The sequence below is a fragment of the Hypomesus nipponensis genome, chromosome 14 (genome assembly GCF_054491055.1).
Source record: "Hypomesus nipponensis isolate SF chromosome 14, ASM5449105v1, whole genome shotgun sequence".
In the NCBI taxonomy this organism is placed as follows: Eukaryota; Metazoa; Chordata; class Actinopteri; order Osmeriformes; family Osmeridae; genus Hypomesus; species Hypomesus nipponensis.
The window spans coordinates 3,554,839-3,573,073 of NC_140374.1; the positions used below are offsets into that span (position 1 = coordinate 3,554,839).

Consider the following 18,235-nt stretch of genomic DNA (forward strand, 5'->3'; position numbering starts at 1 on the left):
TTGTCCCGTCTTCTTCCCAGCTTCTATCCTCCTTTCCCTCGACCCTTACATTCTAGTTTTCACCCTAACCACCACTCTTAATGTGCAGTTGCAACCACTCTCTGGGTTGGGGATACAGATGACCTGGAAAGTGTGTGTGTGTTTGTTTGTGTGTGTGCAGTAGGACTCTCCAGGGACTTCTGTATGGATTCACAATCAAAATAAACACACGTTCAGTTTCAAAATCGTTTATTGTCTGCCGTGTAGGTGGTAAATGAACTGAATTCATGACTAAAAGCCTTGAGGTTTGGGTTCACGCAGAAAAGGTCAAGATATGCGTCTACCCAAGCTGGGCCTGTGTCATTACGGAGGTGACTGATGTTAGTCCCCAGGGTCCAGGCCAGCTGTTCTCAGGGCAGGACCACTATCTTCTTCTCCAGTCTCTGCCGGGGGAAGAGGTAAGCCTTCATGACGTCCTCCAGCTCCTCCAGGGCCAGCTGGGCGTGGAGGACCGTGACGGGGTCGCGGTCGGAGCGCACCGCCCACTTCAGGGCCCGGTACAGGTCCAGCAGCACCTCACTCAGCACCTGGGGGAGAGAGGGAGGGGTGGGCGGTGCGGGGGACCAGATCAGGGGGGGGGGGGGGGCGAGAGGAGGAGAGAGTGGTCAGGGTCCTCCAGGCCTCGGGGTGTGGGGTCAGGGTCCAGCCTGCCCTGTCAGCCTCTCCTCAACTCTGCCGTGTCATTACACCAGCTCGCCAGCTGCAGCCAGGGCCCTAATGACAGGCCCCTTCACCTGGACAGACCTGCCCCCGCCCCCCCCTCACCTAAACAGACACACACACACCTTCCCTACACAGACCTGCCACCCCTCCCCTTATAGCCCGGCCTGAACGCCACAACCCGTTTCCCAGGCCTGGGTTCAGACGGGCACGGCGACACCCACTGAGCGCTGTGAAGAGCCCCTTCCCAGGGTCAACGCGGCGCCCAACGTGGCAGGCGGCGCCGAGTGTGATCTACGGCCCGCCCTCGCGTCTCAGACAGGATGCGAGGGGCCGGGTCTTCCTTCCTGCCTCGGCGGCCCTGTTATCACAGAGACGGCGAGGGAGGGGGAAAAAGAGGACCAGATTACAGGCCCGGCCGTGTCAAACGACAGGCTGGAGAGCTCTGGGAACAGAGAGGCCCCACCCATCCAGGCTGCTGTCCACACAGCCGGGCTGAAAACAGCTTCGGACCCCACTACCGAGGCATTCCTCTGCTCTTCCTCTCACTTGCATTTCATCCTGTCCACCGATTGGTTTCCTGAAGAGCGTGTGTACACGACGACGCCATGGCGACGTGGGGAATGTCCTCTATGGTCTACCTGAACTATAGGCTTCTTGGCCCTGTTTGTACAATAACACTGAGCACACACCCAAAGTGTGTGGTTGGGTTATACGTGTGTGTGTGTGTGCGCGCATAAGTGCGTGCCGATCTGTGCCTGTGTGCCTGTTGTGTGTGTCTGCAGGCGTGTGTGTGTGTATCTGTGTGACTGTGTCTGTGTCTGCATGCTGCGTGTGTGTATCTGTGTGACTGTGTCTGTGTCTGCATGCTGCGTGTGTGTATCTGTGTGACTGTGAATGCTGCGTGTGTGTATCTGTGTGACTGTGTCTGTGTCTGCATGCTGCGTGTGTGTATCTGTGTGACTGTGTCTGTGTCTGCATGCTGCGTGTGTGTATCTGTGTGACTGTGTCTGTGTCTGCATGCTGCGTGTGTGTGTGTATCTGTGTGACTGTGTGTGTGTCTGCATGCTGTGTGTGTGTGTGTATCTGTGTGACTGTGTGTGTGTCTGCATGCTGCGTGTGTGTATCTGTGTGACTGTGTCTGTGTCTGCATGCTGCGTGTGTGTATCTGTGTGACTGTGTCTGTGTCTGCATGCTGCGTGTGTGTGTGTATCTGTGTGACTGTGTCTGTGTCTGCATGCTGCGTGTGTGCATCTGTGTGACTGTGTCTGTGTCTGCATGCTGCGTGTGTGCATCTGTGTGACTGTGTCTGTGTCTGCATGCTGCGTGTGTGTATCTGTGTGACTGTGTCTGTGTCTGCATGCTGCGTGTGTGTGTGTATCTGTGTGACTGTGTGTGTGTCTGCATGCTGTGTGTGTGTGTAGATCTGTGTGACTGTGTGTGTGTCTGCATGCTGCGTGTGTGTGTGTGTGTGTATCTGTGTGACTGTGTCTGTGTCTGCAGGTGTGTGTGTATCTGTGTGACTGTGTGTGTGTCTGCATGCTGCGTGTGTGTGTGTATCTGTGTGACTGTGTGTGTGTGTGTGTATCTGTGTGACTGTGTGTGTGTCTGCATGCTGTGTGTGTGTGTATCTGTGTGACTGTGTGTGTGTCTGCATGCTGCGTGTGTGTGTGTATCTGTGTGACTGTGTGTGTGTCTGCATGCTGCGTGTGTGTGTGTGTATCTGTGTGACTGTGTGTGTGTCTGCATGCTGTGTGTGTGTGTGTGTCTGCATGCTGTGTGTGTGTGTGTGTCTGTGTGACTGTGTCTGTGTCTGCATGCTGTGTGTGTGTGTGTGTGTGTGTCTGTGTGTGTGTCTGCATGCTGTGTGTGTGTGTGTGTATCTGTGTGACTGTGTATCTGTGTGACTGTGTGTGTGTCTGCATGCTGTGTGTGTGTGTATCTGTGTGACTGTGTGTGTGTCTGCATGCTGCGTGTGTGTGTGTGTGTGTGTATCTGTGTGACTGTGTCTGTGTCTGCAGGTGTGTGTGTATCTGTGTGACTGTGTGTGTGTCTGCATGCTGCGTGTGTGTGTGTATCTGTGTGACTGTGTGTGTGTCTGCATGCTGCGTGTGTGTGTGTATCTGTGTGACTGTGTGTGTGTCTGCATGCTGTGTGTGTGTGTATCTGTGTGACTGTGTGTGTGTCTGCATGCTGTGTGTGTGTGTGTATCTGTGTGACTGTGTGTGTGTCTGCATGCTGCGTGTGTGTGTGTGTATCTGTGTGACTGTGTGTGTGTCTGCATGCTATGTGTGTGTGTGTGTGTGTGTGTGTCTGCATGCTGTGTGTGTGTGTGTGTCTGTGTGACTGTGTCTGTGTCTGCATGCTGTGTGTGTGTCTGCATGCTGTGTGTGTGTGTGTATCTGTGTGACTGTGTGTGTGTCTGCATGCTGCGTGTGTTTGTGTATCTGTGTGTGTGTGTATCTGTGTGTGTCTGCATGCTGCATGTGTGTGTGTATCTGTGTGTGTGTGTGTGACTGTGTGTGTGTCTGCATGCTGCGTGTGTGTGTGTATCTGTGTGTGTGTGTATCTGTGTGTGTCTGCATGCTGCATGTGTGTGTGTATCTGTGTGTGTGTGTGTGACTGTGTGTGTGTCTGCATGCTGCGTGTGTGTGTGTATCTGTGTGTGTCTGCATGCTGCCTGTGTGTGTGTGTGTGTGTGTGTGTGGTTCCATACCTGGGTGGTTTTGTGACTCAGGCCCTGAAGCAGCAAGGTGATGACATGGACAGCCGCTCTCCTCACCTCCGCCTCCTTCTCGGTCTTTATCAGGGACGTCAAACAGGTACTCAGCTGGGGGGAGACACACACACACACACACAAACACAGAGATGAGCACACACACAGATAAGGCTACCCCGGAGGAGGATGGAGCAAACAGCTTGATACAGCATGGTGAGCTATGGGCTCTACAGTGCTGAGGTCAGACCACTGAGAGTGGACCAATCGATGGAAGGACAAGACATGCTAACGTACTCTCTCTTACGAGCAAGCGCGCGCGCACACACACACACACACACACACACACACACACACACACACACACACACACACACACACACACACACACACACACACACACACACACACACACACACACACACACACACACACACACACACACAGCTGGAGAGTGAAGGACTAGGCAGTAGCAGAAGGCCTCATGAATAAGCATCCCTGTTCCTCTTACTGACAGAGCTGCTTATTCATGACAGCAAGCCACGGTACACACACACCTTGTACACACACACACCAGATTTATATACGCCGGTGACTACAGCAGCAGGAGCCTGGGACACACACACCACTCACCAATCACACACAACGCACACGTAACACGCATGCCACCTTTCTGCCAACTAAGACGTTTGCCGAACCTGCGTTTCCATGGTAGCCCCCCCCACTCCTGTTCCCCCCCCACCAATAAAGAGCAGACCTCAGCAATGGGGGCGGGGCTTGGGGAGGGCGCCGAGTGGGAGGAAGTCGTCGCAGAGGGGCCAGCGAGACCAGGACAAACCCGAGCCCACGACCTTTCACCCAGGCCACGCCTGCAGCTCCCTGACGCTGACCCCCCCCCCGCCCCACGATGACCTCCTAGACACACACACACACACACACACACACACACGGAGGAGCAGAAAGCTGGATGGATGGCAGCAGGCAGGCTGGTTGCTCACCTCCTGGGCCAAGGGCCCCAGGGCATAGTCCAGCTGCTGGCAGAGCTCCCCCAGGTTGGCGAGGCAGCTGGCGCGCACACTCTGGTCCTCGTCCCTGGTGCCCCTCAGGAACGCCACCAGCAGGGGGCGCCCCAGGTGGGGGGCCAGCTCACCTGGACGACAGTGGGGGGGTTGGAGGCGCGGGGTCAAACGAAGGAAGGGTCAAGAGGGACTCAAACACCAGTGTCTGACCGATCGACCAGCTAGTTGTTAGGATCTGGTTTGAAGGGCAACCTTTAACAGGGTTGGATTCTGTGTGTGTGTTTGTGTGTGTGTGTGTAAGCAGCACGACATAACCCTGCCTGCCAAGCCTTAGAGGTGGTGAGCGCTCTCTTTTTCAGTCACTCTCTATTTGCCTTGCTTAACCTCCCTTCCTCTCTCTCTCTCTCCCTTTCTCCTCGTCTCTCTCTCTCTCTCCACTAACTGCTGAGTCACACTCTTCTGCAGAGGTAACAGCGGGGTCTTTCAGCTGCTCCTTCTGATTCTAACAGCATGGAGGAAAGTCCTCAGTGTAAGAGACTGCCTATTTAAGTGTGTGTGTGTGTGTGTGTGTGTGTGTGTGTGTTGACATCTTTCACTAAGCCCCCTGCTGACTCACACTGGTCATTGCTGCCAGGACTTGGCCAAGTCCTGAGGAGGTCAGGTGACAGGGGGGGGGGGGGGGCAGCTGGGTGTGAAGGCATGGGATACATCCAGCTGGTTCTACTGGTCACACACATCACACACAAATACACCATCAGCAGCCCTTTCTTCAGTTCCTGGACTTTTACAGCAATCCTTGCCTTCATTAAAGAGAAAACAGGTGTGTGTGTGTGTGTGTGTGTGTGAGCGCACGCATAAGAGGGTTTTTAAAGGACGTATGGTGCTACGCTTTCGTTCCCCTGGACATCTGTTCCTGTACACCCCCCCCCCTCCCCTCCACCCCATCAGAGATCAGGATATTCTCTCCAAGTGTCAGGGAGACTGTGGAGGTACCCTCGGATAGAGGCTGGGGGGCATTCTTGGTGTCCGTGAGGCTGTAGAGGCAGGAGGGAGGCCCGGGACAAAGCTAGCAGCTGCTGGACTGTTAAGAGTGGCGTCTGTGGGGCCAGGGAGTCAGGCCAGGGACTGTCTGCTTTAAAGAACCCCTCGTCTGTCTGGGGAAATGGTACGATTGCTGTCTGGCCGACAACCACAGCGAGAGGGGAGGCAGCAATACACTCATACACACACACACGCACACACGCTCTCTCTCTCTCACACACACACACGTAGCACAGGGAATCACTTAACAGAAATATATTTCAATAAACTCCCTTCTAAACAGACAGTTTAGATCAGAACAAGCCTGTACTGTCTGTTGACAGTTTTATAGCTTGGTGAGTGCGACTGTCTGACACTACTGCACAGATACCACACACACACCACACACACACACACCACACACACACACACCACACACACACACACAACACACACACACACGCACACACACACACATGAACATGTTCTGGATAAGAAAGGCCACACACATGAGCAAGCACAAACACAACCACAGTCTCTGAGTCAACGAGATCTAAAGCCCATTGAGACGCACCCCTCCATTAAGGCTGTGTTAATTGCATCGTTGTGGCTAGCTGGGGTCCTGCCCATCACCGGTCACTTCGGCCTATCAGAACATCCATCTGGTTTCACTGGTCTAGAGGGCCATCTTCCAGGCTGCGGCTTGGATATAAATGGGATGTGGGTGTGTGTGTATCTGGGTGTCTGTGTGTGTCTGTGTGTGTGTGCGTGCTCACCCATGGCCCGGCTGGCCCTCATCAGAACCTCTCCCACTTTGAGGCGTGTCTCCAGACTCCTGGGGGGGGCTGGTGGGGTCTGGGGCGGGGCACTGGACAGGGGGGAGGGGTCGTACTCTCCCAGAAGCCTTTGCAGGATCTTTTCCGGGTAGGAGTCTGCCAGCACCGCCAAACCTGCCGAGAAGACAACATCCCCCACGGTAACCACCTCTCTTTCTTTGTCGTCGTCATTTTACAGTGGGCAGAACAAGACCCAGCCGGGTCACCCTCATATAAACCTTCTAGAACCATCTGGAATGCTCTCACCTTGAATAGCAGACAGGTACACAAAAGAGTCCTCGTGATCCAAGTTCTCAAGGAACAGCTGCAAGAGAACAAACCAGAAACATGTATGGGTCCGCACATGGTATACCCACAGCACACTGACCCTATGGACCCAACAGGGCAAAGGACACAGGACAGAACACAAAGGAGAACAGGGCACCAGGATGAGTCTCTGAATCCCTCTGTCAGGTACGACGCCTCAAGAATGAGTGTGTGTGTGTGTGGCTTTGTTTGTGCCTGTGTGTGTGTGTGGCTTTGTTTGTGCCTGTGTGTGTGTGTGGCTTTGTTTGTGCCTGTGTGTGTGTGTGGCTTTGTTTGTGCCAGTGTGTGTGTGTGGCTTTGTTTGTGCCTGTGTGTGTGTGTGTGTCTGTTTGTGCCTGTGTGTGTATGGGTGTGGCTTTGTGCCTGTGTGTGTGTGGGCAGTGATATGAGGCGAAGGACAGCGCACACACAGAGGGGATTCTCATTAGAGAGCATAGTAAATGAGGAGGTGAGCTGGTGGCTCCCCCCCTGCATACCTCCCCCCTGCTACCTCCGCCGTGTTAACTAGTCCCCAGGGACTAGTTCTTGCTCCCCCCCCCCCCCCCCCCAGAGAAGACCACTGTCTCTGTCGCCCTCAGGGCTCTGATGGGATCACCTCATCCATGAAACATACGCTCCTCCTCGCACACAGACGTGAACAGACCCAAACACGTGGAACCGCGCAGCCTCACGCTTCCAGGACTGGAGCTCGCAGCCTGGAAAGGTCTACCCACCGAGAGGAGCTTGTCCTGGGCCCGGACGGCCTCGGCGTCCCTCTCCACCACCAGCCGGGTCACAGCCCTCAACGCCACCGCCCTGGTGGGCACGTCGGGGTCACACGCCTCCAGAAGCCAATCAGAGAAGCTCATACTCGGGGGGGCGCCGCTCGGCCCACCTCCCTCTGACGGCCCCCTGTCAGGATCGGCCGCGCCTCCAGCTGACCCCCTGGGGGTCTGGAGCGGTGCTGTCTGCCCAGGGTGGGGGGCTCCGCTCTGGGCTGGTGAGGGACTCCAGGACTGGGGGGGCCGGGTTCTGGGGGACTGGGGTGGAGGTTTGCCTGTGTGTGGGGAGTGTGTGGTTAGGTTGGAGATGTGCGTCTGTGGTGATGCAGCCACGGGGGTGTCTGATTGGCTGGTCTGTGACTGGGGGCTGGATGTGTCTGATTGGCTGGTCTGTGACTGGGGGCTGGATGTGTCTGATAGGCTGGACTGGGGCCTTCCTTGAACGTGGGTCCTGTGAGTTTGAGGGGCGTGGTCTTGCCGCCGGGGGGCGTGCGCAAGGTTGTCCGGGCGGTAGGCGCCATGCGTGGCAATGACGGCCCGCAGGTCGGATGCCAGCTCCTGGATGACCCGGTCAGGGTGCTTCTGGGATAGCTCCTCCAGGGGGGGGAGGAGCCTGGACATGGAGGAGTAATCCTCCCCCTTCAGCTGAGGAGGGAGGGGGGTAGGAGGAGAGGGGTAAGGAGAGGAGGAGAGGGGGTAAGGAGAGGGGGAGAGGGGGTAAGGAGAGGAGGAGAGGGGTAAGGAGAGGGGTAAGGAGAGGAGGAGAGGGGTAAGGAGAGGAGGAGAGGAGGAGAGGGGTAAGGAGAGGAGGAGAGGGGGAGAGGGGTAAGGAGAGGGGTAAGGAGAGGGGGTAAGGAGAGGGGGTAAGGAGAGGGGGAGAGGGGGTAAGGAGAGGAGGAGAGGGGTAAGGAGAGGAAAAGTGGGGGTAAGGAGAGGAGGAGAGGGGTAAGGAGAAGAAAAGTGGGGGTAAGGAGAGGAGGAGAGGGGGTTGGGGGTGAGAGAGAGAAGCATTTGACTGTGGCCACGTTAAAAGACATGATGTAAGAGTGGAAAAAAAAAAAAGGGCGGACAGAGTGTGTGTCCACATACAAAGGGGGGAGAGAGATACAGAGATACAGAGACAGAGACAGAGAGAGACAGAGACAGAGAGACACAGACAGACAGACAGACACAGAGAGAGAGACACAGAGACAGAGAGACAGAGAGACAGAGAGACAGAGAGACAGAGAGACAGAGAGACAGAGAGACAGAGAGACAGAGAGACAGAGAGACAGAGACAGACAGACAGACACAGAGAGAGAGACACAGAGACAGAGAGACAGAGAGACAGAGAGACAGAGAGACAGAGACAGACACAGACAGAGACAGACAGAGAGACACAGACAGACAGACAGACACAGAGACACAGAGAGAGAGACACAGAGACAGAGAGACAGAGACAGAGAGAGACAGAGAGAGAGAGAGAGAGAGAGAGAGAGAGAGGGGTAGTGGTGGTGGTGGGGGAGGTCCAGTACCTGAGGTCCAGACAGCATGGCAGCCACCAGGCCTATTCCCATTCGGAGGGTCTGGCTCTCCACTGGGCCCTCGGTACCAGGACCCTGAGCCAGACCCAGACAGGCCCTCTGGAGCAGGGACTCCATGAACACCACCACCTGGGACAGACAGAGACAGAAACTGGAGCTAGACACACGGCCAGACAGACAGACAGACAGACAGACAGACAGACAGGAACCTAAGTAACAAGTACAAATAGGTTGACAGACGCACCACTGAGACTTTCTCCACTTTGTTCCACTTTGTTCGAGCGCTTAATGAAATGCTCAGCAACAAAAGTGTCTGGCTTCACTCTGCAGAGATAAGATGTCTAAATATAAGAGCTTATCACTGAGGCCAGGAGACATGCTGACCGCTAATCTGGGAGGTACTGCTTCCTGTCAGACTGGTGACACACCACAATACACACACACACACACAGATACCACACAAAACACAGCACCATGTTAGGTCTCCCCTCCTCCTCTACCTCCATCTCCTCCTCCTCCTCCTCCTCATCCCAGATAAAATAGACTATTATTAGGTCAAGCATGACTCAGCATGGCCTGGTTTCCTCCAGGCTGTATACTGGTACTGGAGTTCTGGTGCTGTTTACTCCTGCACTGCTCCACGGTACTGGGGGTCCAGTCTATGCTCGTGAGGGGTGTGTGTGTGTGTGTGTGTGTGTGCACTCGAGTCACCTGGGTGGGCTCTCGGAGCAGCAGTGTGTGTGGTAGGCCCTCCGACAGAACAGCCAAGAGCTGCAGCAGCGCCAGCCTGTGGCCCCGCCCCTCCACACGCCCCTCACGATGCTGCTCCGCCTCCAGCAGAGTCATGGCCGACACGTCCACTTCCTGCTCCTCCTCTTCCTCCGCGGCCCAGGAAGTCAGCTCCTAAGACGCAGGGAACCCAGGGTCAGAGATCCAGAACCTACTTCCAGAACATTCCGCCGGCTCTGGATGTCAAGGGGGCCCCACTCAGGACGGCCCTTTATCCAGGCACAGTAGGGGCTCCGCGGAGGGTGGAGGCTCCAATACCTGCAGAAGCCCCAGGAAGAGCTCCCCCGGCAGGCTGCTGTCCTGCAGCTGTCCCAGCAGCTGGACCAGACACTCCAGCCTATGCTGCTCCCCAGACAGCCTCTCGTACAGGGCCTCGTCCTCGTCACTGACACAGGAAGGGGGGGGGTGGGGGGAGAGGTGGGAAACATAACGCTTGTTTTCGATCCAGATCCAGTTGGTATTTGTTCTCCTTAAAGTGGTTCCAAGAGGAGTGGGGTTTTTAGTGCTTATATGTTCTACTGGCTGTGGGTTCTGCTACTGTTGGGTTCTAGTGACACAGGGTTTTCGGTTTTAGACGGGTCATGGTCACCTGCTGTTTTCCTGGGCGGTGAGCTTGGCCCCTCCCTCGCTGCCAGGGCAGAAGGTGAACCGTGGGGCCACGCCCCCTGCCCCCCCGCCTGCCACCCCTCCCAGACCAGACAGCTTCCTCAGGACAGCCAGGGCCGCAGGGGGGTCACAGTGGGTCAGGTACCACAGCAGAATCTCCTGGCAGGGGGCGCTAAGGAGCAAGAAGTCAAACACAAACATTAAGACTCGCAACATGACCCCCAGGACCTTCAATACAGAAGTAAACACCAGCAAGAAGCATGATGACGGAATCAAAGAAGGGTTGAGGTCCAGAAACCTTCTGGAACAGAGGTGAGAGCAGGAGGAGGAGGATGAAGAGGGAGGGAGGAGAGAGGAGGAGGAGGGAGGGAGGAGAGAGCAGGAGGAGGATGGAGAGGGAGGATGGAGAGGGAGGATGGAGAGGGAGGATGGAGAGGGAGGGAGGAGAGGGCAGGAGGAGGAGGATGGAGAGGGAGGGAGGAGAGGGCAGGAGGAGGAGGATGGAGAGGGAGGGAGGAGAGAGCAGGAGGAGGAGGATGGAGAGGGAGGGAGGAGAGGGCAGGAGGAGGAGGATGGAGAGGGAGGGAGGAGAGGGCAGGAGGAGGATGGAGAGGGAGGGAAGGTGCGAGAGAACTGACCGGAGGTGGGAGACATTCTGCTTGGTGAAACAGAACAGGGCAAAGAGGACAGGAACCACGCCTCCCAGGGCCTCCAGAAGGACGGGGGACGGCCGGTTACCCACGACGCACACCTGGGGGGGTGGGGGTACGTCATACTCTGGATCAGTGTTCACCGTTCAGACTGGGCTCAGTTTGGGGGGGGTCGGGACTGTGTTCCTCTCACCTTGAAAACATCCTCGACACAGCGTGTCAAGTCCTTCTCCTCCACCGGGCCTTGATCTTCACCCTCCCCTAACACACACACACACACACAATTCATGAACAGAGCCGTCAGTTAAAGTCTTAACCAATCCATCTCTGACAGTCTAGATCGGCCAGTGGCAACACCAGGTACTGACCCGTGACCCCGCTGCACCGCTGAAGGGGGCTCAGCAGGGGGCCCAGGAGGTAGCGCCGGGCAAACTCTGGCCTGTCCTCGACCATGGTGAGCGCCGCCCTGGTGGCCACGCGCTGGAACTGCTGGGCCGTTATCTTGTCCCTGATGTGGAGCAGCTCCACGACCTGAGGCGAGACCAAGACACGGCTGCCATGACGACGCATTTCAATGCCAACGCCAGTGGGATGTGAATTCAGCGGCGGTCCCAGGCGGGACAGCGCGGCGGCCTGACCTGGGGGCACACCAGCCTGTAGTAGCTGTCTGCAGAGAGGCTCTGCTGGGGACAGGCTGCCAGGATCCTGGCCACCCCATCACACGTCCTCCAGTCTGAGTCTCCCCCTGGTGGCCAGAACAGGAAGAGCAGCACTCGGATGGGCTCACTACAGAGAAGGGCCTCTCCTGGGCTTACGGTTCACACACACCACTTCCACTCCCATTACCACAGCGAGAACAGATGTAGACGGCTGCCGATCGCTCGGAAGGATAAAATCAAAGGGAATATTCCGTGGCCTGCTCTGCTCTCACTGGTCCTCACCTGCGCTGCCCTCCAGGACGGCCCTCACCACAGCCTGGAGCCCACCAGGCTGCATCAGACGCTCAGACAGCAGCTGCCCACACAGGCGCCTCAGCCACGGGGGGGCCTGGCCCAGGACGGCCCCGCCACCTCCGCCCGGGCCTGGGGGGCCCACGGGCGCTCTGCCCTGGGCCGGGCCTGGAGGAGCCTGAAGGGGGAGACGAGCCGGAACGAGAGAGTGAAGACAGGGGATCCGTCTAGATGCAGGAGGAACACACACACACACACACACACACACATCTGGAACCTACCTGTTTGGGACCCCCTTGGAGGATTAGCAGCTCCTTGACGACAATTGGCTGGTAGACTTTACCCAGAAGGCTTTGCAGGGCCTGTCGGCAGGACTGGCGTTCTTCTGTGCTGAGCTCCTACGTACCGCAACGAGGGCCACGGGGTTACCGGGACGACAGGGAGAACGTGTGGACCAACCTACGCAGTTTCAGCTGCATTCCACGGTACAGACTGCTAAAACCGGTGGTGTGGAACGCAGTGGATCAAACAACCTACCCAGCAGTGCACGCGATCACAACTGTAATACCTTTTCCTCTCCGGCCCCGGCCCCCTCGCGGCGCTGGGGTCGGTACCCCAGCTGGCACAGCGCCGCCATCACGTCGCCGAGGTGACGGGTGAAGACCAGGGTGGCGAGCGAGGAGAGCTCCGCCAGCTCCAGCAGGACCGTGGCGGTGGTGAGGAGGCGTCGCTGGGGACGGGGAGCGGCGTGGGCGAGCTCCAGCCCCTCCGCCACAGAGCCCAGCGCCGCGCGACGCCCCAGAGGGACCCCCACCCCGGGCGCCAGGTAGGGGCAGAGGCCCAGTGACACCACGAACTGCAGCGCGGCGCCCAGCGTCTTCTGCTGGCTCACGCTCAGCACATCCGGCGGGAGGGGAGGGGCCATCTCGGGGGTAGGAAGCCTGGCGGCGGCTGGGGGCGGGGCTTGGTTGAACAGCTGCAGCTGCAGGGCGAGGTGGCGCGACAGGCTGAGCAGCAGCAGGAGAGCCTCCTGGACGAAGCTCCAGGTGGGGTCATGGCTGTCCCTACACAGCCAGGTAGCCTTAGCCCGCACCTCCTCCCGCAGCCCGCGCAACTCGTCAAGCTGCCGCTCTCCGTGGAGACGCTCCTCCAACAGAGTTAGGTTGGTCTGCAGCGCAGCCACGAGCGCTTCCTGCTGTGTGAGATTTGGATTTCGCCCTGCTGCCTCTGAAGGGGATGGATATGGACGAAAACGAATCAACGCGATGTTTGAGGAGCACTGTCCCGACAGATGAAGCTACAGGAAACACTGATGGCTTCTGCTGGGTGCCACAATCATAGAAAATATTACATTCTCTTTGAAATAAACTGATAGAACACAAAACAGAACTAATCTTGGCTGCGATAACAACATTGAAAAGAAGCTATCCATGAAGACGCATCATTAAATGTTTGCTTGTTTACCTAACTAAGCTTTGTAACTAAGCATTGTTCAAATCAAATGTATTTGTATAGCCCTTTTTACAAGCAAGCATGTCACATAGGGCTTCACACACGCCAATAGAACTGCCCCTCAACCAACTTAACCCTTCAACCAACACAAAATGTTCAGGAGCAAGTTGACGTTCAACTTAGCAGCGCGTACATGGCAAAGCCACGTTATCTAGTACTGATGACTTACCCCCGAGTGGTTTAATGAGAATATTAAGTGCAGAAAATATGGCGGTAGTCATCTTTAGACTTAGGTTACCCAATGAATCATGATTGTTTTTATATTTTCAAAGGAAATATCGGAAGGCAGACGACACAGATATCTAGCTAGCTTCTTTTTGAGCCATGCTGCAACATGTAAATACGTCGCGGTCATTCTACGTCATGGTACATAATATTTGTTAAACTTTACTTTTTTGCAAAATAAGAGCGGAAACAAACAACATTTCAATTGTGTTTTCTTTATTTAAGTAAATTTATTTGTGCAACATTAGCAACACTTTTTTTTTACAATCCAACAACCCAAAATATTGGTCATGGTTAAGAAAAAAACAATTGTATCACATTATTACCAATAAATAAGCAAAAACCGATTTTATCACATTATTACCAATAAATAAGATACAATAGCAGACTATGCCTGATAAAGAAGCAAAATAGCAAATAAATATTAAAACATCCCCCTATAAATATAAATACAAATTCTGAGCATTAGAAATACATAAATAATGCATGTTTTTTAAATAGCTTATTAAACATAAGCATGTTTACTGTTATTACAAAAAATAACTTTAGGTGCATTTTATAACAAACACAACATAATGTGAAACATGTCACTACATTTAGTCTTTTTCAAATCCTCTACAAGAGGAATTAAGGCAATCAATATTTCATATGCCTACTATCTTTGGCACCACGCAGGTGCAGGCAATAGGCACGTTGACATATTCTGTTTTAAGAAAGTATCCATTCAGCGAGCCTCCACAGGGTATCCAATTTATCACTATCTTACTTTGGGAGACAGGTACTGATATGTATCCCGCATTTTCAGATTTGTTGATGATACACCCCTTGCATAGGCATTCAGCGACACGAATTTTCCGCGGCCAGCGTGTCTCGTCCACATCATCCCTGCAAAACAACGACACATAAATGTTCCAATCTAGATAGGCTTAGGCTACAACAAATGTACACAATCCCTGTTGTCTAGCCTATAGTAATAGATGATGGTATAATCATTTAAAAAAGTTTATTTACCTTAACCTCCAGGGGGAGATGGAGCGATTCATAATCTCTTGCGAAGTGGAATAGAGTCCGATGGGGCAAGTTGTCTTAGTCTTTGCAAGGCTGCCAGGTAGGCCTGCCTCATCTTCCATTAGTGCTCTTCTAAATTGATGCTTTACCTTTTGGAGTCGGTCGTGTAGCTCCCCCCGAGGAAAGCACGAAGACTGGTAGGCCTTTACAGTCAGTGTCAGGTTGAGGATCATAGTGAGTACAAGAAAAACCTGGAATATAATGTTAGAACAATGATTTAAAAAAAGGATACAATGACAAAAATCATCATCAGTCATCATTAAATATGCCAATATTAGGTATATGTTGACACCCCCAAAAGAACTCCGGATATTTTACCTGCATATTTTTGTGTAGTTGAAATGTCTTGGGGTGATAAATTCCTCCCAGTAGTATTTAAGACCAGTGTCTTTAAATTGCGATGTGCCATAGTGTAATGGACTAATATTTATACTTGCAGGCAGCCAATATAGTTTAGCTCTGTGGGGAAATCCGCATGCATCAGGAAATGGAAATCCCAGTAGCCTATTGAGTTTCTTCCTCTTCTAAGTGAGGTCTCCTGAACGATATAGGACAGCGAGATTGCGTCACCTTGTTGAGGTAATTTCCTTTGTATTAACATGCATGCATAAATTGCAAACATTAGCCGAGCTGTCATTATATATATATATATATATATATATATATATATATATATATATATATACACACACGCACACAATTTTTTATATATGTATATATAAATATCTTTTTTTTTAAATAATATATATATTGGCGTAGTGCTGGTGATGTTGGAATTTAACTCTGTAACTCCAGACAACTATCATCTCAGTGTGCCTGCGCCTCGTCCATTAGTTGTATATAGCTGGATAAGTTATATCACAGCGTGAGAAATGCGTGAGTCTCACCGCGAATGCGTGAAACTGGAGATCTGTATATAGATATATATCAAAACTGACTTACTAACTGAACATAGAAACATTGATGAACAAATGTGTGAATTTAGATTTTATGAACCACTATGAATCAAAACCAAGGCAAGACTAAATAATGCATCGCCTACATTCGGTATCATAAAATAAAATAATTCAGGGTCAGGGACCTTATAGACAGCTGAGCTGGGGATTAGGATTCATTATATTTTGTTAATGATTGCAACAACAGCGGGGGAAGATGGTGGGTGGGGGATGTGAAGGACATTTCTGACGGTACTGTGTAGTTTGAATAGATAAAACTTTATTACAGAATCAAGAGCCAATAGCAAGACATATACCATAAATTAAAAAAAGAAAACATATACATAAACACGTACAAACATACTCTTATTCATGAGTCAATACAATTTATTTAGTTTGTACAAAACATGAGCAAACAGAACGGTCTGTGACCATGCATGTCCTAACGAAGGACAACTAAAATAGAGTCGTTCAAGCGAGTGGTGAAGAACATTACATACACACTGCCTTAGGCCCTATATATAACATATGGTCATTTTGTGTGGTCAATCGATCAATCAATCAATCAATCAATCAATCAATGTCTTTGTGATCGGCTCACTCCCTTAAAGAATACAATGTATACAGTGACAGCTAAGACAACAGTCTCAGGACCCGGGGCGTCGTTAGACCCTTCTTCCTGGGGTACGTGCCCCAGTATAAATCTGATGTGCCCCATTAAAATAAAGTTTGAGTTTTATCAATTTACTTTAAGTCCGTGCCTTCATTTAGATTGATAATCCCGGAAAAAAATAAATGCTGTATCCCAATCAACGCTTGTAAAATTAAAGCAGTTTAACCGAAAACACAAACCAATGCACACAGAATTCCATTACTTTGCTTACTTTTCTGAGCTTGCCAAATAGCTACTGCAGCACGCACACAGAAGTCCAGCTGTGGGACTCTGCACACAAGTCACATTTGAGGTAGGCTAAGAAAACATTACAAAAATAAATAAAGTTTCTAAATGATAGGCCTACCGGTCATCTTATTTTGACTAAAACATAAAAACAATATTACATGAAGTGCAAGAAAACTGTATTTGTGCTCAAATGCATGGAAAACAATGTTGGGCGCTTGCATAACCTATTGATGTCCCTGCCAAAGCTGATATCAAATTTGGGTCCCTGGACTTTTGTATAGTGGGCTAAGCAAGGGGAGTTTCTGTAGCCGAGTAGTGCATTGTGCGCATAACGCTTCGAAGAAAAAAAAGGGATATGAATAGGGGCCTGTGCCCCAGTAGAGTTTTATGTCTAACAACGCCCCTGCTGAGGACCTAGTGTCCCAAACTCCTTTTATGTCACATTTCTCTCTAGATCAGGAGATGGTACAGCTACATGGGATGGCCATTCAAATGTTCAACTGTCCTTTGTGTGATCATCTTCAAACAAAAATTAATTGCACATGTAACGGGTGTGAACCTGTGAAACTCACTCCTCAGGTATGTAAAGGGATACCCGCGTCAACGAATAGCTCGTTTATCTTTGACGTAGCTGGTAGTGGTCGTGCTTGGCAAGTCAGAGGTCGTGCGTTCGGGCCCAGCGAGTGGCGAACGACGCCTTGTAGTGACGGCGCGTGGCCACGTCCGTTACATAGCCTACCGTCACACATACAACGAAACTGGACAAGATCTCTACAGCCAAAAGTTCAAAGCAGGGTAAAGATGTCAACCACCCTGTTCAGAGAACTTCCCAGCCTGCCATTCAATCCTCACCCCATTTTTCATATGACTTATTCCTTCAGGATTGTTTATTGTTTTCGTTCGTTCATCCATGCAGACCCACCTGCATCTAATTCCCTGGTCAGGCACTGTGAGCAGGTGGATCTGTGTCAGTGGAGACTGCCAGGTTGTCACATATACAACGGAGGATGTCTAGCAGGGGTATTGCAGGGCCCACTAGGTCAGCAGGCAGGTGTCCTAACCGGTTCTTACAATGATGAAGGATGTAGTAGGAGAACACTATTTAGGGAACAACTCATTATCTATGATCTACAGTCTCACCATGATATCAAATGGATGAGATGTTGTGACTAATAAGTTAGTGTATATTAAACCCACTTTGTGTTCAGTTATAAATGACAGTAAACTGTATGCATTATGAATACCAGACCATCAGCACAATAATCCATGTATGTGAAAGATTTGAGCAATGGAACTTTATTTTTCTCAATATAAGTATATAATAACTTTTCTCAATTCTTAAGTCTCAATATCCAAATTTGGCACAGACAGCAAAATGACGTCCAAGACAAGCGACTACGTGAGGTGACGTGCTGGCTGTCGCCGAGGGAAATAGAGATATCCTGGGGTGCGTTCGTCACAAGAACTCAGTGAGGGTTTTCACCCCCAACGTCCTCAGGCTGGCTCGCTGCTCATTTGACTTTCTCAAGACACCTCAATCATCCTGACTTCTAGGAATGGATTCCATTCAGTTAACATATTTGCTCAATTCATCCAGTCTTCAGGCGTCTCAGACAACTAAGACAAGTATGTATGACACAGCCTGCGGTAAAAGGGCCTTCCTGCAGTGTGTTACCGAATATGTAAAGCACCCCGAAGGCATCTGGAACAGGAACGCTG

General features: G+C 52.1%; 1 protein-coding gene across 1 annotated transcript; it reads right to left on the reverse strand.

Moving 5' to 3' along the window:
• Positions 1 to 211: 211 nt before the first annotated feature.
• tango6 (transport and golgi organization 6 homolog (Drosophila)) lies at positions 212 to 13,733 on the reverse strand. The gene is made up of 18 exons (XM_084672783.1): positions 13,557 to 13,733; positions 12,444 to 13,102; positions 12,157 to 12,273; positions 11,867 to 12,053; positions 11,564 to 11,670; positions 11,294 to 11,456; positions 11,119 to 11,186; positions 10,914 to 11,026; positions 10,259 to 10,447; positions 9,928 to 10,054; positions 9,592 to 9,783; positions 8,872 to 9,009; positions 7,310 to 8,002; positions 6,537 to 6,594; positions 6,231 to 6,404; positions 4,414 to 4,565; positions 3,416 to 3,529; positions 212 to 566 (listed from the first exon to the last, which is right to left on the reverse strand). The coding sequence occupies exons 1-18, from the start codon at positions 13,606 to 13,608 to the stop codon at positions 390 to 392; spliced, it is 3,480 nt and encodes a 1,159-aa protein (XP_084528909.1). The 5' UTR covers positions 13,609 to 13,733; the 3' UTR covers positions 212 to 389.
• Between the last annotated feature and the right edge of the window lie 4,502 nt (positions 13,734 to 18,235).

What these genes read in the sequence shown, in the direction of transcription:
- tango6 (XM_084672783.1), bottom strand. Translation starts at nt 13,608, where the DNA reads ATGACTACCGCCATATTTTCTGCACTTAATATTCTCATTAAACCACTC. An exon ending in ACAGGCTGGTGTGCCCCCAG is followed by an intron (nt 11,457 to 11,563) that starts GTCAGGCCGCCG and finishes GTCTCGCCTCAG; the next exon opens with GTCGTGGAGCTGCTCCACAT. An exon ending in TGGGGCCCTTGGCCCAGGAG is followed by an intron (nt 3,530 to 4,413) that starts GTGAGCAACCAG and finishes GTCTCCCCCCAG; the next exon opens with CTGAGTACCTGTTTGACGTC.